This window comes from Setaria italica, chromosome II (genome assembly GCF_000263155.2).
Source record: "Setaria italica strain Yugu1 chromosome II, Setaria_italica_v2.0, whole genome shotgun sequence".
Classification (NCBI taxonomy): Eukaryota; Viridiplantae; Streptophyta; class Magnoliopsida; order Poales; family Poaceae; genus Setaria; species Setaria italica.
The window spans coordinates 39,155,678-39,181,189 of record NC_028451.1 but is presented as its reverse complement, the minus strand read 5'-3'; the positions used below and the strand labels follow the sequence as shown (position 1 = coordinate 39,181,189).

General features: G+C 47.8%; 1 protein-coding gene across 3 annotated transcripts; it reads left to right on the top strand.

Annotated features, from left to right (window-relative positions):
- The first annotated feature begins 116 nt into the window (after positions 1-116).
- On the top strand, positions 117-16,129 carry LOC101773853 (helicase-like transcription factor CHR28). Of its 3 annotated transcripts, none has more exons than XM_004957498.3 (12): positions 117-499; positions 592-685; positions 2,729-3,523; positions 3,633-3,784; positions 10,659-10,730; positions 10,819-10,893; positions 10,982-11,960; positions 12,522-12,652; positions 12,978-13,199; positions 13,937-14,437; positions 14,547-14,756; positions 15,460-16,129. In XM_004957498.3, the coding sequence occupies exons 3-12, from the start codon at positions 2,842-2,844 to the stop codon at positions 15,562-15,564; spliced, it is 3,129 nt and encodes a 1,042-aa protein (XP_004957555.1). In that variant the 5' UTR covers positions 117-499; positions 592-685; positions 2,729-2,841; the 3' UTR covers positions 15,565-16,129. The 3 variants fall into 3 exon arrangements, with proteins under 3 accessions (XP_004957555.1, XP_004957553.1, XP_004957554.1); XM_004957496.3 differs by having other exon boundaries at positions 3,612-3,784; XM_004957497.3 differs by lacking the exon at positions 592-685 and having other exon boundaries at positions 3,612-3,784.
- The last annotated feature ends 9,383 nt before the right edge of the window (positions 16,130-25,512 follow it).

Here is a 25,512-nt window from a genome sequence, read left to right as displayed (position 1 = left end):
TTTTTAATTAGCTCATATTTAGTCCTCCTAATTAGCATCTGAACGTGTGATGTGACAGGGCTAAAGTTTAGCCCCTGACATCCAAACGCCCCCTTAGTCAGTCCTCTTCTCACCCATCGCCGCCAAGGCGGCAGGCGCCAACCTCGACGGTCTGACCAACTCCTGATCCAGCAAGCGCCCGTCGCGCTTCCGCCTCCACGCGATAAACCCCGCCGACCGCCGGCGAGCCCCCACGGCGTCGCGGTGCGGCCAGGATTTCGTCGAGCCCACGCCGTCGGCCGCCGACGAGGCCCGAAGCCGCCGAACCCCGACGCTCCGCGCACCCGGCCTCCACGCGACAAGCCCCGCAGGCCGCCGACGAACCCCCACGGCGGCGCAGCCAGGGTTTCCTCGAGCGAGCCCACGCCGTCGGCCGCCGCCGAGCTCCGAAGCCGCCGAACCCGGACGCTCCCAACCTCCGGCCGTCGTTTCCTCCATCCGCAGCTGTCTGTACACCGAGGTAAATGCACGCCCCGAGCCCTACCTCGAGCGAGTCGACCCCTCCCCCTCTTTGCTGTATGGATCTGATGGATTCTGTGGTGGTCGTCACAGGCTGCCTCCGCTGCCCACTACCTCCTCCCATGTCCCATCCAAGCACAGTAGGCGGACGACCCCCATCTCCTGCCTCGTAGGCACTAGAACGCAGGTAGCTTCTGCAGCCGCTTGCCATTCTCCCTCTCCCCCTTCCCGCTGATTAATCCCCTTCTTCTCTCCCTTGCACACGCACATGCGTTTATTTTGCTTCCACATAGCCCCAAACTTTCTTCTTGCCATATGATTTCCTTTGATTTAGTGTCGAACTTCGATTTCCACTCGTGAAATTTTATTAAAGTCTGCACACTGCGCTGAGTAGTACTGACAATATCTGCTCTAACATAACTGGCCATTATGTGTTCTAACTTCTAAGATCTATCGCTCTAAGAAACAATTATGAAATTCAAGGGACATGTAAATCATACACCCACGCACCATTATCTGGTGAAACCATCAAATGGGGCAAGTTTGCCTTTTCGCACATACACGTTAGGGCAACTGTCATTTCGGCTAATGCGGCATGCACTCAGAGGAATCCTACGCCAAAATTGGATTGGATTAAATAGGTGGCCCATTCAACAACCAGGAGGAACCACCCACAAACGCGGAACCAGATCAATTCTTGCAGTGGGAGACCCCTGCATGACCGGGCATGTGAGGCACAGTGGCACACTCCAAACCTGCATAAATTTTCCGCCTCACCGCAGCACGTGGGGCAGATCCCACAAACGCGGAACCAGATCAATTCTTGCAGTGGGAGAGCCCTGCACGACAGGGCATGTGAGGCACAGTGGCACACTCCAAACCTGCATAAATTTTCCACCTCACCGCAGCACGTGGGGCACAGGGGCTCAAATGATTTGGATCCCAGTTCTTTTTTTTTTTTGTAAAACATACTTCATACATGACTTAATCATCTACCAGTAAGTCCTATGGTGGCAAGCAATGCTGATCTTGCGCGGCACGCGGAGGAAGGAGAGCATAACCGAATCAAGCCGCAAATTGGGTGAATCCACTGGACTGGGTGTTAGGATATGACGGGCGGAGGATGCCAACAGCGGCACCCCTTCCCCACTCTGCCGCATGAGGAGAAGATGGTGGCGCACCTTCCCCACTCCGCTGTGAGAGGAGATGCGATCGGAGGGTGACGATGGTGGCTGTAGTAGCACTAGGTTTCTTGCGGGTTCTTGCATTTGGTGCTCCTGTCCACTGGGTTTGACAGCGTAATATTGGCCCGCAATAAACTTGCAGCTGGGACGCATCGGCCAGAAAAGCTGATTTTGCGTGGCGGCTAAGCGGGCTTGTTTAAGAACCTACCCCGCCTGCAACCTGAGTATCTATTCACACTACTCTATGGTTTCTATCTTTTACAGTAGCGGTACGTGTGCAGGCTGCCATATGTTTTCCCAAAAAAAAATGGGATTCAAATCAACTGAGGTCCCCTGTGCTGTGGCGGTTCAGGGAAATTTTTGTGGATTCAGGGCGTGCCTCACATGCCTGATTGGTTGACCTTGTGCTGAGTTCATGACTCATTAGCGAGAAATGACAGATGCCCCATTGCCCCTTCTGTTGGTTTCACCAGATGATGGATTGATGGTGTGTGGCCATATGATTTACAAGTGTAGTTCATCTGTCCTGTAGACTTAAATTCAGTTGCAAATAAACTTTAGTCAATGCAAAAAATCATCTCAGATAAGAACCAAGGGCATAATGCATTAGTTTTATAGTAGGAACCAAACTGTCACGAGAGTTTGCACGAAAGCAAAGTTCATAATCAAAATGTCTTTTTGGGTAAAACATTATCAGATTCTTGAATCACATCTAGAAACTGAAAGAGGACGATCCCCAAAGGAAGTGGTTACTCGTTGTTCCGAGCTGCCACTCATGCTATTCCTTAGTGGGCGTTGATTGGGCAAGCACATTTTGCTAAACTTAGTCTGCATTAGCATAGCCTTCTAGAATGACGTAGAGTGTTGAGGTGAGCGCCATCCTTAAAACTGTAGGTTAATTTTGGTGATCGAGTCTTCCTAATTTTCAGAAAGAAAACCTTTTCTTCCTTATTATCATGGATAAAGCTTGCATGCTGTTATTTCTTTTTTATTCTGTGAAAACTTGTTATTTACTCAGCTCTAAAAAAAATATGATCTGCTTACAGGTTGATGATCATAGTGAAGAGCCTCTTTTAGCATGCCAATCATCCGCAAAACTCAGGAAGTGGTGCTGAATATGTCAAGTTAGAAATCAAACCATCTGTTCAGGCAGGTTAACATGTTAAGAACAAGAAATCCTGAGAACACATATACTGCGCACATGCTAGCTGGCAATATGAACGGTGACAATATTATTGACTTGATTTCGGATAGTGATGAAGATTCTGACCAGCAGCCAGCTTCTACAAGAACAAGATTTGGTCAAAATGGTGAAGGGCGTCCAATCAGTTTTGAGGATGAGGATTGGCAGAGGAGCGCTCCTGCCCCGTCTTCTTCAAGGCATATCCACAATAATAATGGGCAATACAGGACTCTGCCACCATCCTTTACAAATGGTAGACCTACAGAGAGTGCTCGTTATACATTTGGTTCAGGGGACATGATCCATCCTCATCCAAGTTCTTATACGGCTGTACGCCATGATTCTGCAAGGGGCCTTTCTGCTTCGAACAGAGTTGACAGTGTAGGGGTAAAGCACGACAGTTCTACAGTAGCTGCAAATGACAATAACAAGAGGGTTCTTCCATCTTTTTCTAATGGGAACACATCAAAATCTGTGCATCCAGATGTTGCTAGTACGACACGCAAGCTCCCACCACTTTTTACCGATAGAAACTCACAAAGTTTGGGTGAAAACAGAATGGGAACAAACACGACCAATGGAAATGAGCATCCTTCATCTTCAAGGATGGCAATAGGAAGCTTTAATGCGATTAGTACCCAGAAAGAGAATGATGATGGTACATACAGCTAGCCTCAAATTATTCTACTTAATGGCTCTGTAGTAAGATTAATGTTTATCCTCATTTAATATTGAGTTATTGACAGATGATGTTATTGTTTATGGAGGTCCTAGCTCACATAGGGTACTTCCTTCATCATTTGGTGTCAACAATTCTAATAACAGTGAACTTAACGGCTTTGGTGCACAAGGTCGCCTGAATCCAGAAAATAGGTTTTTAGATTCTGATGAGAGAGCAGTATATCAAGAAGCCCTGCAGGTATAGCATCTTTGGTCCATTGATTTGTAAATGCTGCTTGCTTCCTGCCCAGATAATAGCTGCTCCAGTACCAGTGTCTATACAATTGAATTATAAATATCTTCCTTTTTCGAATTGTATTGCTGGTGTTAGATATGTATGTGCTATGTGCGTGTATGGGCCTGGTGTGTATCACGCCAAGGCCCAGGCTGGCTCCCTGCCGTGCCTAGATAGATTAGGATAGGCAGGATATCCTTTGATTGGTTATGATTCTATAAACCTCTCCCAAGTGCTGCCTATATATTTGTACATCTTGTATACCCTAATCAATCTATTATTCCACGCAATCTCTATTGCTCTCATGGTATCACAAGTCCGGATCTCTCCCATTCTTGCTTCCGCAACCTAGCGCGCCGCCGCCGGTGCTGCTCCCTACGCGATCTCTTCGCGCCCAACCCAGCACGCCCTAGTCGATGCTGCTAACCCCGCGCGCGTACTTCATGCTGCACCCATGGCCGGCACCGTGCCACCCGCCCCCGCCGAGACATCCGCCGCCAACGCCAAGCGCGATGGCGCGGAGGCCGAGGTCGCCAAACGCGCTGAAGAAGAGCACGAGGCGCGAAATCTGCGCGTGCCGCTGCCCTCGCCCGCGCCGTCAAGGCTGAGGAAGAGGCCGCCGCCGCTGCGTAGGAGCGCGATGTTGTTGTTGCTCGCCTCCGTGATGCCCTGGCGCGCGCCGCCGAGGAGCGCAAGGGCGCCCTGCCCGACTCTGAGGAGGAGGCTGTCGCCGCCGACACCTCTGCCATCTCCGATCAGGCGCCCAACGACGCCCATCAAGCCATGCTCCTGCACGAAGCTGCTGCCGTCTTTAATCTGCACGCCCAAGCTGTTGCTGTGCAGAATATCCGGAGTCTCATCCTCGTCGTCCTCGACATCACGACATCACTTCCGGCAACTACACACAGTGGCGCGAGCAGTTCCTCCTCACCGTCGGCAAGTACTCCCTGCAGGACCATGTGCTTCGCGACGTGCTTGCTCTGGCCTGTCCAGATTGTGGGCACATGGACTGCGTCGTCCGGTCTTGGCTCTACGGCACCATCGCCAATGACCTGGTCGACGTCGTCATGGAGCGTGGTGAGTGCGGCGCCACCGCCCGTGCCACCTGGCTTGCCATCGAGACCCAGTTTCTCGGCAACCGGGAGACACGGGCCCTCTACCTCGACGCCTAGTTCCACAACTTCGTCCAAGGTGATCTGTCCATCACGGATTACTGCAGGCGCTTCAAGGGCATGGCCGATGCCCTCGGTGATCTTGGCGAGCAGGTCTCCGACCGCACCCTCATCCTCAACATCATCCGTGGGCTCAACGAGAAGTTTGCCGCCGTCGGCCACGACATTAGCTGCAGCCGGCCTCTCCGCACCTTCATGGAGGCTCGCGATGACTTGCTCCTTGAGGAGCTCACGATGGTGAATCCTACTTTGACTCCGTCTACGACGCTCCTTACCGGCACCGGCCCCGGGCTCTCCTCCTCATCCTCGCATGCCCTTGGCTCCTCCCACCAATCTACTAGTCGGACCAGCAACAACTCTAGGGGCGGCAAGGGAGGGAACTCCGGGTCCTCCAGCAGCACCTCCTCCAAGCAGAAGCGGGGCAAGCGCAGTGGCCAGCCGCGCCAGGGCGGCGGTGGCAAGGCCCCTGCCGGCCACAACCCCAACGCCTAGGCTCTTGCTTCAGGTGCGGCACAGGAGGCCGACGATCTCTTGCCCTCCTTCTGGAACTCGTGGATGGGTACAATCCAGATGTACCCGGGTCCACGGCAGCAGCCCACCGCCCCCCTCCAGCCCGCTGCGCCTCCTCAGCAGGCTCTTTTGGCGCAGTAGCAGGCCTTCCTCGCTCAGCAGCAGGCCCTGTACGCCTAGCAGCAGGCGCACCAGCACGGTCTGCAGGCGTCGCTCATGGGCCAGTAGGCGCCATAGGTTCCTCTGGGTTTCTACAACCCCATGACGGGCTTGCCTTCCTCCTAGGATCAACAGTCCCTGGCCTCGGCATTCAGCACCATGACGTTCAACCAGCCGCAGGCGAACGACTGGTTTCTCGACTCAGGTGCCACTTCCCACATGACTTAGATGCTGGTACTCTTTCATATTCATCTTACCCGCAGTATCCTTTTCCTTCATCCATTGTTGTCGGTGACGCCTCCTTGCTTCCCGTCACGGCTACTAGCGCAGCACACCTTCCTGGTCCACTATCTCTTAATAACATTCTAGTTTCACCTAAGCTTATTAAGAATCTTATTTCTGTTCGCCAGTTTACCTCAGATAACAATTGTTCTGTTGAATTTGATCCCGCTGGCTGTTCTGTGAAGGATCTGAGGATGATCGTCAGGTGCAATAGCTCTAGGCCGCTGTACCCCTTGCGCCTCCCTACTGCTCATGCCCTCGCCACCATCTCCACCCCGTCGGTGTGGCATCGTCGTCTTGGTCATCCTAGTCATGAAGTTGTCCAAAGTCACTTCTGCAGTTCCTTTTTGTAAAAAGAACTCAGTCCTATTTGTCATGTGTGCCAGTTAGGGCGTCATACTCGTCTCCCTTTTCAGTCATCAACGTCTCGAGCGTCTAGCAATTTTGATCTCATACACTGTGATTTGTGAACGTCTCCTGTTCTTAGTGTCTCTGGATACAAATACCATTTGCTCGTTCTTGATGACTGCTCCCGTTACTTGTGGACGTTTCCCATACACCTAAAATTCGACACGTTTGCGACTTTGACTAACTTTTTCTCCTATGTGCGTACTCAATTTGGCACCACTATGAAGGCTGTTCAGTGCGACAATGGCCGCGAGTTTGACAACTCTAGTACCCGCACTTTCTTCCTCACTCACGGCGTCCACCTGCGCATGTCCTGCCCATACACCTCGTCCCAGAACGGCCGAGCCGAGCGCATGATTCGGAGCGTCAACAATGTTGTTCGCTCTCTCCTATTCCAAGCTAGTACGTCCCCTTAATGGGTTGAGTCGCTGCATACTGCCACACATCTGCTTAACATCTTGCCCACCAAAACACTTGGCTCCTCCACGCCACACATGCTTTGTTTGGCGCCCAGCCTTCCTATGATCACCTTCGTGTTTTTGGTTGCACATGTTATCCTAATCTTTCCGCTACTACAGCCCACAAACTTGCTCCTTGTTCCACTTTGTGCGTCTTCCTTGGCTATTCTGCTCATCATAAAGGTTACCGCTGTCTTGATCTCTCCTCCAATCGCGTCATCATCTCTCGGCATGTGGTCTTCGATGAGACTTCGTTTCCCTTTTCCCAGCAGCCATTGCCACCCACTTCTGAGGAGTTTGAGTTCTTATTGGAGCCTACTAATGTGGTGCCAGCACCTATTGGTGCAGTACCTCTTCTGTCACCTGCAAGTTCACCCTAGGCGCGCCTGCACTGCCACGTGCGGCTGTTCCTTCGCCTGGCGCCCCCGCACTGCCACGCGCAGCGGCTTCTTATTCGGTGGCCTCCACTCCGCCGCTGGGCGCTGCCCTGCAGCCGCTCGGTGTCAACACCGGCTGCACTCTCCAGCGCCCAGCCGACCTTGACGATGCCCTCACCGGCACACCTCCTGTCATCTCTCCCGGGCTCGCTGTGCCTGGCCTCGCCGGCCCTTGGCACCCTGCCCGGCATTCTTCCGGCTGTTGCTGCAGGAAACACGTCTTCAGCCTCGGCTGGCCGCTGCCCCTCCAGCGGCGCTGTTGGCAGCCCTACTGCCCTTGCCGGCATTGTTGACCAGCGAGGGTGCCCCGTCGGCTCCGGCTGGCCTCTCCAGGTCTACTCCTGCCGGCCTGTCCATGCTCCGATCCGGATGTCACCCCGAGGCCCGCAGGCTCTTGCTCCGGCTCCCCTCCCTTGTGGTGCTCTTCCTGTGCGTCTTGTGACAAATTAGCATGTCATTACCACGCGCGGGAAGCTGGGATTTCGTTTGCCGGCGCTGTTTCACTCCACCCCGTTGTCGCCGCTTACTCGCACCTACTGGAGCGGCCTTGCTGATCCTAATTGGCGCCGGGCTATGCAGGAGGAATTTGATGCGCTCTTGGCCAACAATATGTGGGATCTCATTCCCCGTCCTACTCGGGCCAATGTTGTGACCGGCAAATGGGTCTTTAAGAACAAGTTCAAGGCAGATGGTTCTCTGGAACGCCACAAGGCGCGTTGGGTGCTGCGAGGGTTTACCCAGCGCCCAGGGATTGACTTCTCTGAGACTTTCAGTCCAGTTGTGAAGCCCGCCACTGTCCGCACAGTGCTCTCCTTGGCTCTCTCTCACAGCTGGCTGATTCATTAGTTGGATGTGAAGAATGTCTTTCTTTGTTAGAGACAGTTTATTGTGCTCAGCCTGCTGGTTTTGAGGATCCTGCTTGCCCTGATCATGTGTGTCAATCAATCTCTTTATGGACTTAAGTAGGCACCCTGAGCTTGGTACAGCCGTTTCGCCACACACTTGTTGCAGCTTGGTTTTGTGGAGGCGAAGACTGACACTTCTCTCTTTGTGTATCATCGCGGTGACGACACTGTCTATCTCCTCCTTTATGTGGATGACATAGTTCTCACGGCGTCTTCGACACCTCTGCTTCGCCGCACTACTGATGCCTTGCAGCGGGAATTCTCCATGAAGGATCTTGGTGAGCTTCATCATTTTCTAGGTATGCATGTGCAGCGCTCTGGTGATGGTCTTCTGTTGTCCCAGCGCCAGTTTATGCTGGAAATTCTGGATCGTGCTGGTATGACCGATTGGAAGCCTTGTTCCACCTCGGTTGATACTAATCCGAAGATGTCTGCTGCTGAAGGTGCTCCACTTGTCAATGGCACTGATTTTCAGAGTCTTGCTGGTTCTTCACAGTACCTCACCTTCACACGTCCAGACATTGCCTAGCTGTTCAGCAGGTTTGCCTCCATATGCATGACCTGCGAGAACCGCATCTTGCTGCTTTGAAGTGCATTCTTCGGTATGTCCGTGGAACTCTTAACCTGGGCTTGCTTCTGCGACCATCGACTCAGTCTGATCTGATTGTTTATTCCGATGCTGATTGGGCTGGCTGCCCGAACACTCGCAAATCCACTTCAGGCTATGCCGTGTTTTTGGGTGACAATTGGATCTCCTGGTCCTCCAAGCGTCAGAATGCAGTCTCTCGCTCGAGTGCCGAAGTTGAGTATCAGGCGGTTGCCAATGCCATTGCCGAGGATTCTTGGTTGCGCCAACTTATTGTTGAGCTGCATGTTCCTCTGCATCGCACCGTCCTGGTTTATTGTGATAACATTAGCATTGTCTACATGTCTTCGAACCCCCGTTTAGCATCAGCGCACCAAACATGTGGAGATTGACCTACACTTTGTTTGTGAGCGCATTGCCACCGGAAATGTCCGTGTTCTTCATGTTCCGACGAGCTCTCAGTACGCCAACATCTTCACCAAAGGCCTGCCTTCTTCGGTGTTCACGGAGTTCAGGTCCAGTCTGAACGTTCAGACTGCCGACGATCAGACTGCGGGGGCGTGTTAGATATGTATGTGCTATGTGCGTGTATGGGCCTGGTGTGTATCACGCCAAGGCCGAGGGCGGCTCCCTGCCGTGCCTAGATAGATTAGGATAGGTAGGATATCCCTTGATTGGTTATGATTCTATAAATCTCTCCCAAAGGATGCCTATATATTTGTACATCTTGTAGACCCTAATCAATCTATTATTCCACGCAATCTCTATTGCTCTCATCTATTATTCCACGCAATCTCTATTGCGCTCAGCTGGCAATTTTTGTACAATACAACTATCAATACTCTCTACACTTTGTGATTGACATGACTTGACTTGATAAATCAGTGGGTGATAGGCACTACTTGTTATTCGTCTACTAGGTATTTTCCCTCTTCACTTAAAAGGATACTCTATAAATAGTTTCTACTGGATATAGACAGAAAGAATCACATATAGTTACCTTGTGCTTACAAGTACCAGTGTTATTTAAAGCACTTCTTTCAAATAATCAAAATGGATTTTCAAACCTTATGAATTTGAATATACACGCAAATACTTATCTGTCATTTTTTATTGGCTATTTGTTATGTTGTGGCATCAGTAAAATGCTTTAAATTCTTTGAATGTTTACTTCTTTGAACAGAAAGAGGAGTTGTGAAAAATCTAGCATGTTTTTTAGCAGATCAGACTACTGCTTAACAAATTTTATTGTCTAATGGTTGATCCTTTCCTATTTTCTTTTATGTGACTTTGCCATATTTTCTGCTATTGGAAATGGAACAATATCTCCTGTTACAACACTGTTTAGAGAAATATGACTAAACACCAAAAATATATGGAAGTGATTTTACCAAACAAGATTGCTATTTGTGATAAGCAATGCAAATGCCTGAAAGTTTGTACATGCAGTGTGTCTATCTTCTGAGGTTCTCATTTTGCTCCTCAAATTATTTTCTGATTCGTACTTTAACAAAAAACAAGTTCGACCTCCACCTTTTCACCAGTTCTTTGATAGAAAAGAATAATTGGAATTGGTGGCATTATACTTTAACCAATGAAGTCAGATTCTGTAAAGCTGATGGTACATATTACTTATTTTAATCAGAATTGTTTTATAAACATCATAGCCGTTATGATTGGCATTTACAAATCTAGTTTGAAGTATTCCATCACATTCAGTAAATACAAGTGCCCAATTTAACTGTTGAAGAAGGCATGCATATTTTTTACCTTTCGTAATTAAGAAATTTTGTTTACGTAATTCTTGCTCAAATCATGGTATGTTTTCCCAGTAGGAATTATACCCTTAAGTAAAGCTGCTTTGGCTAGCAGTTTGACTCTACTTTGTGAATGACATTGCTTTTCAAAATATATTATGCAGCATATTAGTCGGGAAAAAAGGGAAGATGATCTGCCTGAGGGAGTGCTAACAGTATCTCTTCTTAAGCATCAGGTATATGAATCTTGTCAAACTTTCTATTATTTGCCACTTTCATATATTCTGGATATCATGTTCCTTACACATCTTTATTGCTTGAAAGAAAATGGCATTAGCTTGGATGGTTTCAAAGGAGAATAGCTCACATTGTGCTGGTGGGATTCTTGCAGATGACCAGGTTGTTTCTGATTTCCAAAGTTGTTCCTAAGAAATTTATTCCTTAGCGTATTTTCTATTCTAACAGGAAAACAGTTGTCATGTAACAGGGCCTTGGGAAGACTGTGTCTACAATTGCTCTTATACAAAAGGAGAGGAATCATCAGTCTAAGTTCATGTCTGTTGATTCAGATCGCTTGAAATCTGAAGCACTAAATCTTGATGAAGATGATGAAGGGGAACAAACTGTGAACAACGAACCCAAGAATGACCAAGGGGCTAGTTCATCGTCAACAGCTGCTGGCACTAGCAGTGTTGAGCCATGTGTGAGTCAACCAAATAATGTTCCGGATAAAATGGCCGCAAGCAAAACTGAACGCAAAAGGAAAGCTAAAGCATGCACATCATCCGTATCCACCACGCGGTCCATGACAAGGCCAACTGCAGGTACTCTTGTAGTATGCCCTGCTAGCGTTCTTAAGCAGTGGGCTAATGAATTGACAGACAAGGTTAGTGAAAGTGCTAAATTATCTGTTTTAGTCTACCATGGTGGTTTGAGGACCAAAGATCCAAGTGAGCTGGCAAAATATGATGTGGTTGTGACCACATATACAATTGTGGCCAATGAAGTACCTAAACAGATCGCTGATGATGACGGAGATCAAAAGAACAGTGAAGAACCTTCAGCTAGCAATAAAAGAAAACCACCATCAAATGCAAACAGCAAGTCTAAGAAGAAGAAGAAGAAACTTAGGGACTCAGACTTTGACCTTGACAGTGGCCCAATTGCAAGGGTACGGTGGTTTAGGGTTGTGCTTGATGAAGCTCAGACAATAAAAAACTACCGAACTATAGTGGCTAGAGCCTGTTGTGGGCTAAGAGCAAAAAGGAGATGGTGCTTATCAGGAACACCTATACAAAATGCAATTGATGAACTGTTCAGCTATTTCCGTTTCTTGAAATATGATCCATATTCCACATTTAACTCATTTTGCACAATGATAAAGCACCCAATTGCCAGAGATCCAGTTCTTGGGTATAAGAAACTTCAAGCTGTGTTGAGGGTAGTTCTCCTGCGCCGTACAAAAGGTGATAAATGTATTTTTACTGCATGTACCTATCTTCAGCTCTATTTTTAAGCTATGTATATTAATTTAGTTTATATCACTGCACTTAGATGCTATTTTTTACTGCTGCTCATAGCATTGTTTATTGCTACGGAACATGTGAAGAGGTTTATTGAAATTTGTTTCTGCATGTGGTTACATGTGTCTTCGGTAACATTCTGTTTCAGCATGTTTTTCCAGATAATTTTGTTTAGAATACGAGCATTGGAAAACCAAAAACACTAAAACTACGCCTTTAAGCTCCTTAACTGAGGTGAAGAGAGCAGAAAGCTATCCTGTTTCTTGTTCTTTAAGTATTATAGAACTGTGTTATCTTTCCTTGCTATTTTATTGGGCACCGTTGCCTTTTCTCTAGCCGACCCCAACTTTCTTGGAACTGAAAGGCATCATCTTTTCTTCTCTACTCATCTGTGTTCATTTGTTATGTAATAACTCCTTTTTGTTGAGTGCATGTGGACTTGGTTATATCTTCCATTTGGTTAAAATCTCTATTGATGATTGGATGATATCTTTTTTCATATAGAAACTCTGATTAATGGAGTACCAATCATAAACTTACCTCCAAAGACGATTAATATGAATAAAGTAGATTTCTCACATGAGGAGCGGTCTTTCTATTTGATGCTGGAAGAACGTTCTCGGCAACAGTTCAAGGTTGGTTAAATCCTCGAATTCGACTTCCTTTGTCTTCTTGTTTTCTGGATTTAGTGCTGCTACTTCCTCTCAAATCCTGTTGGTTATTCCTTGTCCTATGGTTCACACATGTTCCACATTTATTTGAGTTACCATATGAATTCATGCTTCCTTTAGACTTAATCCTACTTATTCCATCTGTTAATGTAGATATAAAGATGTAAAGTGTAGTAGTTTTGAGGTGGATTTTATTTTGGTTAGTAGTTAAATATTTGCATCTCATTTTGGTGATTGGGAATATTGAAAGCAAATGTCTAGATACTGATGTACTGCCTGCCCATTTCAGGCATTCGCTGCGGCTGGGACACTCAAACAAAACTATGCAAACATACTTTTAATGTTGTTACGGCTTCGGCAAGCCTGTGATCATCCTCTTCTTGTGAAGGGTAATCAGTCAGAATATGGAGGTGATGGTTCTATAGAAATGGCAAAGAAACTTCCTAAGGAAGTGGTGATAGATTTGCTTGCAAAAGTTGAAGTGGGATCTGCGCTTTGTACCTTATGCAGTGTAAGCAAACTGATCTCTCACCACTTTATGGATGTTCACCTGTTTTGGGTGTAATCATACAAATTTTGTGTACTACTGAATGAGTCTGGTCCCCAAATATAGTTTCTCTACATTAGCTCCACCTAATTTTGGATATGTATACTTGTTTACTTTTAAAGTTTTAAAAGAGATTCAAATATCCAATTGTGCAAAATAAGTTCATATATGCTTTCGCAAAAGAGGCTTATCTGTCATCCTATTTTTACAGTGCACATATGAGCATACTTTTGCATAAATATTTGTAGCTTTACATTTTAAACATGATGTATGCTCATAATTTTGTTGAGAGAATTGCACAGTTGAACTTGGGTCTACACCTACATATAAAATCTTAGAACTGCATTTCAAGTGAAGCCACCTTTTTAATGAATGTAATCCATCCTAACCTCAACTAATGGTTCGCTTTAAAAGTATGCATCATTGGACATGAATCAATAACATGACGAGCACCTGAACTGGCTAAAACACACATACGCTGGACTGTACTCAAAATTTGGTGTCCAGGTCTAACATTACCTAGGATGATGGGGCCGGGTAGCACACATTTAGTCAAGATCTTTCTCGTTTTCTGTGTACGCGTGCTATTGCAACCACCGGTTTTGTTCAAGTTTTCATTTTTTTAAAAAAAAAACTATGTTGCACTTGAAGGTCCTTTTATCTCATTTTTAATGCCTGCAACCAAATTATGTTTTTTGCAGGACACACCTGAGGACGCTGTTGTGACGATTTGTGGTCATGTTTTCTGCTATCAATGTATACATGAACGGATAACGACTGATGAGAATATGTGTCCTGCCCCTAATTGCAGTAAAACATTAAGTCTTGAATCATTATTTTCATCAGGTGCACTAAGGATTTGCATCTCTAGCAAATCTAGTTCTGCAGGAGCAAGTTCATCAGCAGATAACGAGTCACCTGCAATCAGTCAAAGCAGCTACATCTCCTCCAAGATACAAGCAGCCATTGATATACTAAATAATATCATCATCAGAGATGCCCTTACTGAAAGTGATACTATGGAATCAAATCGAAGTCGAGTAGCCCCAGTGAAAGCCATTGTCTTCTCTCAGTGGACTGGCATGTTGGATTTGCTGGAGCTTTCACTGAATACCAATCTTATACAGTATAGGAGACTAGATGGAACCATGTCTCTCAACTCAAGAGATAAAGCAGTGAAGGATTTTAACACTGACCCAGAGGTAGTTCTGTTCTGTTTGTTTCTTTCATGCCTTATTTCTTTTACATTTGCTGACATTCAGTCAATATCTGTACTGAGAAGGACCCCATTTTTTTCCCTCTTTTCTCCAGGTCAGGGTTATGATTATGTCACTGAAAGCAGGTAATCTTGGTCTCAACATGGTTGCTGCTTGCCACGTAATTCTCCTTGATCTCTGGTGGAACCCTTATGCTGAGGACCAGGCAGTGGATAGAGCACATAGAATTGGGCAGACTCGTCCTGTTACTGTATCACGCTTGACTGTCAAAGATACAGTGGAAGATCGTATTTTAGCTCTGCAGGTAATTATTCTGAAAGTTTGCTGAGATGGATTTTTAATTACTTATGGGTCATGCGCCTAACTATTGTTGTTATTATAGTTTTGTTTAGAGTATGAGAATTATGTAATAGAATCAGATGCTATTTAATCATGCAAATACTCCCTCCGTCCATGAGTGTAAGCACTTTCGGACATCGACATTGTCACTGATATAAGAAATTATTTAATATATAGTTGTTTTCACAATGAATCTACTAACATCATTTCTATGTTGTCATTTTTATGATTTTTTTTGCTATTGATGATAGTGAGCAAAAATGTTTGACTTATGACAAATATTATTGTTTAGTTGGTTGTCCAATCCGATTTGTGAGAAAATTATTTGATGGGTGCTCGAATCATGTCTAGCTTGTCGCGTTGCATTGTGATGGCTAAGAAATGAAACATGATAGTGAATGAAACCAATTGCTTTATTCCTCTTTGGAGAACTCTAAATAGCTGAGAACGGTGCAAGGAGAAAACCAAGCGACTGTGCTCAGGTTTACCATGGCACTTTCTGCTTACCCTTAGAACTGAACAGCTATATTCTACTTAGCAATTCTGGGCTATTATATTTCTACTAGTTCTGATTAAGTCATCATATCATGGAACCAACTTTGGTGCCAGATATTACTTTACTTGTAGAGTTTACTACCATTTTGCTTATCCATGTTCCCATTCAACAGGAGGAAAAGAGAGCTATGGTCAGCTCTGCTTTCGGCGAAGACAAATCAGGTGGCCACGCGACTCGGCTCACTGTGGAAGACCTTCGGTTCCTATTTAAGATATGATTTGGAGGGACCCCTCAGATGTCTCTGGTGAGAGACTGACAGACGGCATTCTGTACCCTGTAATCTTAATCTGGCAAAAGCGACGCTTGTATCACTGTTGTGAATATGTTGGAGCTGAGGCACCGTGGCCTGTGGGTCCATATCTCCTCCCCTGCCCCCCTGCCACAGCTCCGGTTTTGCCGTGCTCACTGCTCAGATTGCTAGATGTGCAATTTTGAGCCAGATAACCTTTGTAATATAACCAGGCTTGTAGGAGAACCATGCTAAACGATGTGCTATTCTTTTGTATAGGAGAGTTCTGCTATGCTGCCTCTTTCTCCCGGTGACCTAGTCTGGAGACCAGCCCGGTGTATATATTCACCTATAGTGTTGCTAACTCGCTATGCTGTTTTAACTCGGAGAATGTGTGTTGTACTGCAGCTACACCCAACTGGCAGTGAGAGGTCCTTTTGTACAGTAAAATTTGTTCCACCTGCCATTTTGCCGTGTATGTATTTCCATAACTGTTGAGTGCCGAAACGAGCAGTGTGCAGAAGGAATGGACGATTCATATCGCATTGGCGTTTCTGGTGCTAGATCATTCTCCTGGGATGCTGTTGTGATGTCATGAACTCCTGAACTATATTTTTGTTGTTTGCATGCTTGAGAAACCAATACCGTTAGTTCGTTACCAAACAGATTAGCTTTTTTTGGCGAAATTACCAAACAGATTATGCGCTGCAGGGTTTATGATCCGTAAAGAAGTTTGATGTCTGCTTGGCTTTTTAATTTTGTTTCTGATAACACCACGCGCTGCTTCACTGTTGCAGTTCACTAGCGCTCTCAGCTTCTCGTTGATGTCCTCGTTATGCTTCACTGACGCGCCGTTATCTCTTATCTGCATCAACTGGGCTCAGCTGTTGAATTCTTTGGCAGGGAAATGGTACGCCGAAGCCGAAGGTGACTTCCCTGGAACATCATGTGGGTGGCTCGATTACCGTTAATCTAGCCATTGCCGCAGGCAGCCTGCGTGTCCGATCATGTCGCTTTGTATAATCAACGCACCGCTCTCGGAGCGGCGGAGCCCTCCAGCTCACTGCTGGTGATGGCCGTGCGGGTAGCCGCGCCGCCGCGGCGGGCCATCTGCGGAGCCTCCCTGCGGGGCGGTGGCGACCCCGGTGGCCCAGCGGCGTGGAGTATTCGTTGGTGGGCCCAACCCAGAGGTTGGTGGCCTGGAGCCCTGGACGCCTGCCTAGTCGGTGGTTCGTTGACCCAGGTCGTTCTTCGGTTGGCCTCGACGGCTCGACGACCTTTGTATAATACTACTGTACTTTTGAGCTTTCTTTAGGTGGCATGTTCGCTTCATTTACAATGTTCTGCCAAATGTTTGGCTTGGGAAAATTTTAGAGAAAATTACTAAAAGAATATTTCTTAACACTGTAAAATTTTCCATCCCTTATATGACATGAAGTTCTATCTTTTATTCCTTAATTGACGTTTTCATCACTTTTAGCACATAAGTTCAACAAAACAACTATCAAATCATCTCCAAAATTTGTGAAACTTTTTTTGATAATAGAACAAATGAAGACGAGTCCATTTTGCTTAAACACTTACATGTTCCTTTGTCATTTTCAAAATTAAAATTCATCGAATCTGACTACTTTTGAAGCATATTTGAATTTTTATGGTGCCAAAATACTTTCCAAAAATTATGGAAAAACAACTAATATTCCTTACATGAGATGTAGGCACTTATAAAATTATTTTCTATCATAAGTTACATAAAGAATTACAAGGTTTTTTAAATTTTTCCAAATTTACGGTTCTTCATAATTCTCTACGTAAGTTTTGCTAGGAAATAATTTAATGAGTTCCAGCATCCAATGTGACAAATATTTATTTTCTTATAATTCTTAAAAGTGTTTTTGGTGCCATAAAAATTTAGAGAACTTATAAATGTAGCCTAAGTGGGTGAATCTTAATTTTAAAACCGTAAAGGTATATGTGTTCTTTTAATAAATATGGGTTCATATTCATTCGTTGATCACTACAAAAAGTTTCATGATTTTTGGAGGTGATTTGTAGATCGCTTCACATAACTTAACTAACACAAGTGATGGAAATGTCAAATAAGGAATGAAAGTTAGAAGTTGGTGTCATATTACGAAGGAAAAACTTTTCAGTGTCAAAAAGGAATGAACTCAACTTCCAGCGTCGAATAAGAAATTTCCTCAAAATTTTATTAGAGCTGGAACACCAATGATAGGCAATCCTTAAAAAGCTGGATGTCAATCATCAGACATTTACAGTACAGATCACAATGTCGCAAGACTACACCAATGACCGAACATCACAAACTAACGCAGTCCAGGAGGCAGACTCTGCTTCTGATGAGGTTCCTAAACAGGCGCTCCAAGCCATCCTCGAGGCCTTCGATGCAGCCCTCGAGGGACCGCAGGACGCCGCCATGCCCCTGCTGCCGTACATCAAGGCTCTCGAGACCAGCGACCACCTGCTGGTGGTGCTCGGCCTGACGACGACGGCCTGCCTCAGCAAGGCATCCATGGACGACTGCAGGAGGGAGACCGCAGGCCCCGGACATGCTCCTTGGCGGCGGCGAGGCCGTCCCTCGCCGCGGCGCAGAGGTCCAGCAGGGCCACCGACGAGGCGCCGGTGCCGGGGCAGGTGGACGATCTCCTCGACGTACTCGTGCAGGTCGCCGAGGTCCTGGAGCAGCGCGGGCAGGTCCTTCGCCGACGGCGGCGAGGTCGAGGGCGGCGACGCGCGGGACCTGAGCCTCTGCAGCTCCTGCTCGGCTTTGAGGACGCAAGAACACCTTCACGTTTCTGATAAACGGCAACGCGAACTAACACGTGCTAGTTGCAGATGACAGGGTCCGTGTGGACACCGTGGATCTAGCAGGTACTGTCTCGTGCAAGTTGCAGTCTGTCTTTTGCCATTGGTATAGCTAACCATTCCCATCATCATCATGTACCTGTCTCGTGCAAGTTGCAGTCTGTGTTTTGCCATTGGTATAGCTAACCATTCCCATCATCATCATCAGTTCATCATCATCGCTGTGACAATTATCATGTCCAAATAATTTGTGGTTCATCATGCGCGCACTAGATGCGCAACGACCGTGTTCTGTGTTCATCGATCATGTATAGTTGGATTGGATGTATACAAGAGCATCATGTGGGTGGCTAGATTACTGTGTAAAACTAGTCATCGCCAAGACAGCCTGCATGTTCGATCATGTCGCTTTGTTTAACCAAACATTTTTGGAGGATTGTTTGTTTAATCGTCAAAGCACGAGGACAATCAGAGCCCTGCCGCGGCCTGGCCCCCCGTCTCAGCACACCTTGGCAACGAGCGAGCCCGTGGTGGATATAATGGGCTCTTGTATGCTGCCCGTGCCGCGCAGGCGCAGCAGCCCCGGCGGCCCGGCTTACGCAGCACGCGCGCTTGGCTCGTGGCTGTGGCCGGCCGGCTGGCCTCCGACCGCCGTGCCATCTCCCGTCGGTTGCCTGCTCAGAGGCGGCGCCCTACGGGCTACGGCTCGTTCGCACAGGGTGCCTTCTGCTTGCTCGCGTTCAGGCCCGCGCTGGCTGGAGAGGTGCCGCACGGGTGAAGCGTGCTGTTACTGCTACCGTGCTCATCCGCCGGGCATACTCAACCAAAAGGGATTTGCATGTGCCTGTGCTCTTCCAGGGTGTGCTGCATTGCATGCGCGTGTTGACCACTAACCGCATAGCTTATTGCAACCGCAAAGCAACTTGCTCGACAATGTGTCCCAACGAGCGACCAGGGGAGGGGGCAGGTTCGTAAGACGCCGCGTGACATGTTGGGAGTTTCGATCTAGCGTAACCTGCAACTAGTAAGCGCTAAGAATTTTTTTTAGAAAAAGGAGGAGATGCTAGCGCAACATCATCGTCTTATAGGTTCTCCCACGCCTGAAGTGAAATCTATCGAATACTACTTAGATTTGTCAATTTCCGTCCTTATCAGCGTGTTTGGTTCGAGGATTTACTCCGTCCGGCATGATCTCATCCCATGTGCGTGGAGGATCGGATGGTTCCTGCTTTTTTGAGGGAGGGATGAACCGGCTTTTTTAAGGTTTTCTTTATTTGTTGTCATTTTAACTGAGCAGAGATCGATGCGCTGTCTGATCCAGTGTTGATTCAACAGATGAAAATGTACTAGCTTATGCTCAGAGTGGGGGGAAAATTAAGGTGGCCTCGGAGAAGACATTCCTGACAGTGTGATCCAAAATGGCAAAATCTATTCGCATTTGGCGATGTGTTTACAGTGTAAGCACATTGAGCAGGGCTACTCTGCTCTGAACTATCTGCCTGAACAGATGCTCCAGCCCGCTCTCCACGGCCTCGACATTGTCCTCTAGCTCCTGCAACGTCTCCTGAGCGCTCATCGCCCCATCCTCACCGTCCAAATCTCTACACACGACACGCGACAGTTCACCGCCCAGCAGCCTCGACACGGCGCACCACCTGCTCCTCCTCGTGTCCACGGCCCGCGCGGACAGCGACGCCATGGCGCGCTGCAGCACGGCCACGGTCACCGCCACCGCCTCCGACAGCACCTTCACCGCGGCCGGCGCCTCGGCGTCCGCCGGCGCGCGCTTGCTCATGAACTTCTTCGCGCCGGCGGCCTGCTTGCCGGCCTTCCCCAGGCAGCGGACGTAGCCCCGCACGGCGGACCTGGCGAGCGCGGCGTCCCCTCTCCGGAGCGCGCGCCGCGCCGCGCGCGCGTGCTGCTTCGCGGACGCGGCGGCGTCCCGGGCACGCTCGCACAGGTCCAGCACCGCCACGGACGCGTCCAGCGCCGCCTCCACGGCGCCCCTCCACCGCGCGCTCGACAGCACGTCGCGGCCGCCGGGGAGCCCCACGAGCTCCTCGATGCGGCCGTACGCGTCGCCGAGCCGCCCCACGAGCGCCGCCGGCGATGGCGATGGCGCCGACGCCGCCGCGCCGGACCGGAGCCGCTGGAGCTCGTCCTCGAGCTCCTGCACCAGGGCGTGCGGCCTCACGGGCAGACTGGTCGAACGCAGCTGCTGGCACGCCATTGATCCTCTCTCTTAACCGTAAACACGGCACCGTACGACGTGTTCGACCGTGCCGCGCTTGGCTTCCTTGTCCGAGGTTTCGGCGGGCCTTGGCGTCGCGGCGGGTTATATCCGTGGTGCAGTGCGGGGGCTGAGGAGCTGGCATGGCGGGGGGTGGCAGGGTGTCGTGGGGTTGGGGAGGCCGGTGCGTCGTGCTCGGCGAGCGGTGTCGGAGCGGTCGGGCGGCAAGATGCGGGCCGCGGGGCACGGGAGGCCGTCAGGTGGGTGGGCCGGCGGGGGGCCTTGTCCGCTTGCTTGCTCGGCCTCGTGGCCTCGTGCAGGCGTTGGCGCCAGCAGGCTTTGCGTGTGGTGTTGGAGCTGTCTCCGTGCAGCGCAGGCATGAGGCATCGTCAAATTCAGGTAGAACGGCTCCGACTGCTTGGTATGGTAATGGTAGTAGCATTTGAACTTGAAGCACTTACGTATCTAAAGAAATCGTGATAGGAAAAGAGTGAAAAGAGTCGAATCTGGGTTGGCTACCCATCGATACTAACAGGACTGCTACATAGCAGTTGCAGGCAATGCACATTTCTTCCTATTTCCGTAGTTAATCTGCACCTTTGTCGTGTCATTGCAAGCAATGTGCATGTCTGAGCTTCATCCCATAAACCATTTAAAGGCACATCTAGTTAGATTATTTTTTATTACCAGAATTGAAAGTTGGCTTTCTCAAGTTTGAGTGATAGCTGCCATTTTTTTCTTCACAAAACTCAAAGTTGAGCAACCATCCTTTTTACTTTTTAGAATTCCTACGAAATGAATTTAATGTTGAGCTGACAATTTTAGGATCTTGATAAAGTTATCCTAAAGTTTGGTCACATGCACGTTTTCACTGAAGTGCCGTCACAACCACTGTACTGTACAACGACACGCGTCACTTGGCGCTTTATAGTCGTAGTGCTCCACGAGCATTTGACGACAAAGGGGATAAAAAACACTAATGCTGTCTACGGCTTTGACAGTAATCCCGAAGACAGTTAGTCAGTTACACACCTGCACCAAACAGGTAACGGGGGGCTTGGACCGTAGTAGAAAGAAACGCAGGTTTGCCGGGCCCCATGGTCATGGACCATGGTGGAACAAGAACAAAGCAGGGGCGCGCGCATCGTCTCCACTATGTTCGGCGTGCTCCGGGCAGGACTCGGTAGTCCGCGGCCCGGCGATACGCCAACACCCAAACCACCGAGTCGCCGACCACCCCCCCTGGTCGGCGGATGAAGACGCCCCGGCCGACCGGGCCGGCACCGCCAGCCACGGGCGGCGCACGTCCGAGAGCGCGAGCTGGAAAACCACCGCGGACCCGAGCCGCGCGAGAGCGCAGCGTCGTCGATCTGGTCTGCCTCCTCAACGTGTCGCGCCGCTGTTGCGGCCATGTGATGTGACTGGCCGAGGTGGCGCTGGCTGTGGGTGTGCGGGCTGCAGGGACGTGCATGCGGCATGCCACACGGAGACTGCTGGAGTCACGGCGTGACGGCCTGACGGGCGTATGCATGTGTATACAGCAAAGAGACCCCCTGCGGACTGCGGTGATCACGATCGAGCTCGCTGCTCATTTGCGCTACATGACATTCACAGGCTGGCGCACGTTCGCATCTCAGCAGATGCTCTCGCAACCTTTTGCATGGAAGAATTTTGATGGCGCAGGTAACATGTGTTGATGACGTCACGGGCAGAACGGCTCGGAGAGCCGAATAGAGTAGCGGGAGTTCCATCATAGTACTACTACGACCGGTCGACTAGGACCTTCCTTGGCAAGAAAAACGAGAAAAAACAAAAGGGGAGGTAGAACCGAAAAGGAATAGCGTTTGGGCTTCGTTCATGGGCTGTAAAATGCATGGCCCAAGTTAGATAAATAGGCACCAATGACGGGCGCTACGAGGAGGAGGAGGAGCCCACGCGGTGCCCTCACCAAGTAGCAGAGAGGGCTCATCGTCGTTTCATAACAACAGTAAACAAAGATCACGCACGCCTCGCCACCGGCCTCTCGCTCTTCCGACCTTGCTCGGGTTAGCCGGCCATGGCGCCTAGGCAAACTCCTCAGGAATGTCAAATTTATCTTCTACTTTTTGCATGTTTTTTGAACAAAAGTTGTACAGATAATCGCATTACAGTTCCTCGAAAAAAGATAATCACATTTACAGGATACGAAAGGATGTTCAAACTCGATCTGTCAGGTTCCTGCCATATGCTTATTATTAATAACTCGTGCGTTCTAATCAAGTGTCATCTTCGGACCACCTTTTTTTTTTACTGTTTTATTCAATACCATCTTCAGACAAGTTACTGGTCCTTAACGGAGAAATCGGTTGGGGACATATTTGTAAAATTGTGAGCACTGATGTGATGGATCCAATCCAAGTGCGAGCATGCAGCAGGCCGCCGGTCCGCCGGTGCGCGGTGGCGCGTCCTGTCACGAGCGAACGTACGCCTCCAACGGAGCGGCTACACGTTATGTTATGATGATGCCTCTGATGAGCCATTTCGCCGCTAGCTATAGGCGAGCTTATTATTCTGAGCAACGACAAAAAATTAGATCAATTCTTTAATGATTTTTCATTAAGAAGAAGAAATAGGCATATAAATTCGAGCTGAGGGGACTTAAACATGGATGATTAAAGTGCACGATCACACTTCCCACTCTGCATGTTGACGAAAAGGAGAACACCTGCACCTTGCACGTTGGTGCACGGTAGGTAGCGCATTCTTTCGAGAACTTTGCAGTTTCTTTTTTTTTTGAAACGAAACTTTGCAGGATGTGTTGTTTAGTTTGAGCTTCCATGCTCGGTTGGGAGCTGTTCGTGTGCTCGTGCAGGGTCACTGTTGCGACTTGCTTACTTTGTGACAAGGCCGATGAAACCTCGGATCTCTCTTTTTTTTCATAGAGAGAGACGAGTGCCCAAGCCCAACAGCCAAGCAATGTTCCGTAGGGGCTATGATTCTTTCTTTGGTGCTGTTGGCGTCTTGGATGGCCTGGAAGGAAAGGAGTCAACGCGTCTTTAGTCAGCTCAGGGTGCAGCCACGCCGATTCTACTATCCCACAGGATTACAGATGAGGGTCAGCAATGGATGCAAACCTGCAGCTTTTGTTGCTAATTAAGCAGCTACTCTCGTAGAACTGTTGTAGAAGCTCTATGGTCTGTTCATGGCTCGCCGCCATGTTGTTTTGTTTCTAGTCGTTGTTTTGTTCACGCTTTCTCGATCTTGGGCCCTTTGGCTGGCTTGCCTGGCTTTCTCGATCGATCTGAAACAGGACAATACACTTTCAAAAAGTTATAACTCATATCAACTTATATGGAGATAAATTTTATATGACAATCGTAGATATCAACGAGATACACAACTTTGTAGTTAAAACTCTTTTCATTTGGAGCCACTCAAATAATCGACACAAGTTTCAGATCTAAAACTGAAAATTTTATCAATTATTTGAGTACCAAGATGGCTCTAAATGAAAAAAGTTTGAACAAGTTTATCTCCATCCAAATTCATATGAATTAGTTATAATTTTTTGAAAGTGTGCTGCCTAGAAAAAGTAAATTCCGTCGGTTCAACTGGCGGTAGGGTTGCTATAGGGCGTAATTGGTTGCAAAGGACTAGACCGTCCAGAACGGATGGGTTGTACCGGATCATGGGAGACGGAATAGACCGATACAGGGGGGTTTGTTTGGTTGCACTTTGCTGTCGTCCTGAATCATGCGAGGTTGTGTTTGGTTGTACTGGTTGTATCGTTCTCGTGTACGACAGGAGTCACCAGATTGTGTTTGGTACGTAGAATTGGAGGAGATCGGAGCACCCTAGCACCATATTGGTGAGGTTACCAACAAAGATGATGAACATGAGATGTTTTGATATTACAAAGGCTGATCGTGATGGACTACTTCCAAAGATAATTAACTACTAGTAGGAGTACAATAATAACAATAAATTGTAGCATAACTATGATATGGAGCCAACTAAGTTCATTTGCTGTCTTTTTTGAACTGACAGTCGCTTCTTTGACATCTTCGTCACCAGTGGACTCTAGGAAAGATGCAATTGCCTCCTCTTTGGAACTAAAACTCTTGTAGCAACAGTTTGGATAACCGGTGACCTGCTGATGACAGGTTACCCAAGTTGCATACACTTCAGGCTTCCTACCACGGTACACAACGTACCAAGCTATTGTGCCTTGTAAAGGAAATGAAACTTGATTCAATTGTAAAGGTAGATGAATGATAAAAGAAAAATTGGATATAGTAACTATTGGCCTCATATTTTATTTGCATCTTCTCTTAACCTTGAGCTTGGAGCATCAGTGACACTAGATCAATACCAGACCACAAACAGTATGACAATGGCAACAGAAATAGCAGGTCATTGGCAACAGAAAGTAACAGCACATGGACAACAGCTTAGCAACAGCACAACCAGAAAAAAGGAACAAGCAGTATCAGGGAGGTCGACAACAAAAACAATGTGACATAAGCATGACAGGTTACCCAATTTGCAACAGAGGCAACAGAAACAATAGCACTGCCAACAGAAAGAGCAACTACCAGGACAACATCTCAGCAACAACAGAACCAGAAAGAAGGAAGAATCAGTACCAGGGATAGGTTCAACAACAACAAAAATGTTGGGTAACCAAGACAGGTTACCCAATTTGCATATTATCCAATTTGCAAAGGTATATGTATGATAATAGCAAGTCTGATATGCTAAGTTACAAAAAAATTAGCCTCAGATGTTATTTTCATCTTCCCTTGACCTTGAGTTTGGAGCATCAGTGACACAAGAGCAAAAGAAGATCAAACACAGTAGCACAATGGCAACAGGAACAACTACACTGTCAACAGAAATAA

What these genes read in the sequence shown, in the direction of transcription:
- LOC101773853 (XM_004957497.3), top strand. Translation starts at nt 2,842, where the DNA reads ATGTTAAGAACAAGAAATCCTGAGAACACATATACTGCGCACATGCTA. An exon ending in TATCTCTTCTTAAGCATCAG is followed by an intron (nt 10,731 to 10,818) that starts GTATATGAATCT and finishes ATTGCTTGAAAG; the next exon opens with AAAATGGCATTAGCTTGGAT. An exon ending in GTTCTCGGCAACAGTTCAAG is followed by an intron (nt 12,653 to 12,977) that starts GTTGGTTAAATC and finishes TGCCCATTTCAG; the next exon opens with GCATTCGCTGCGGCTGGGAC.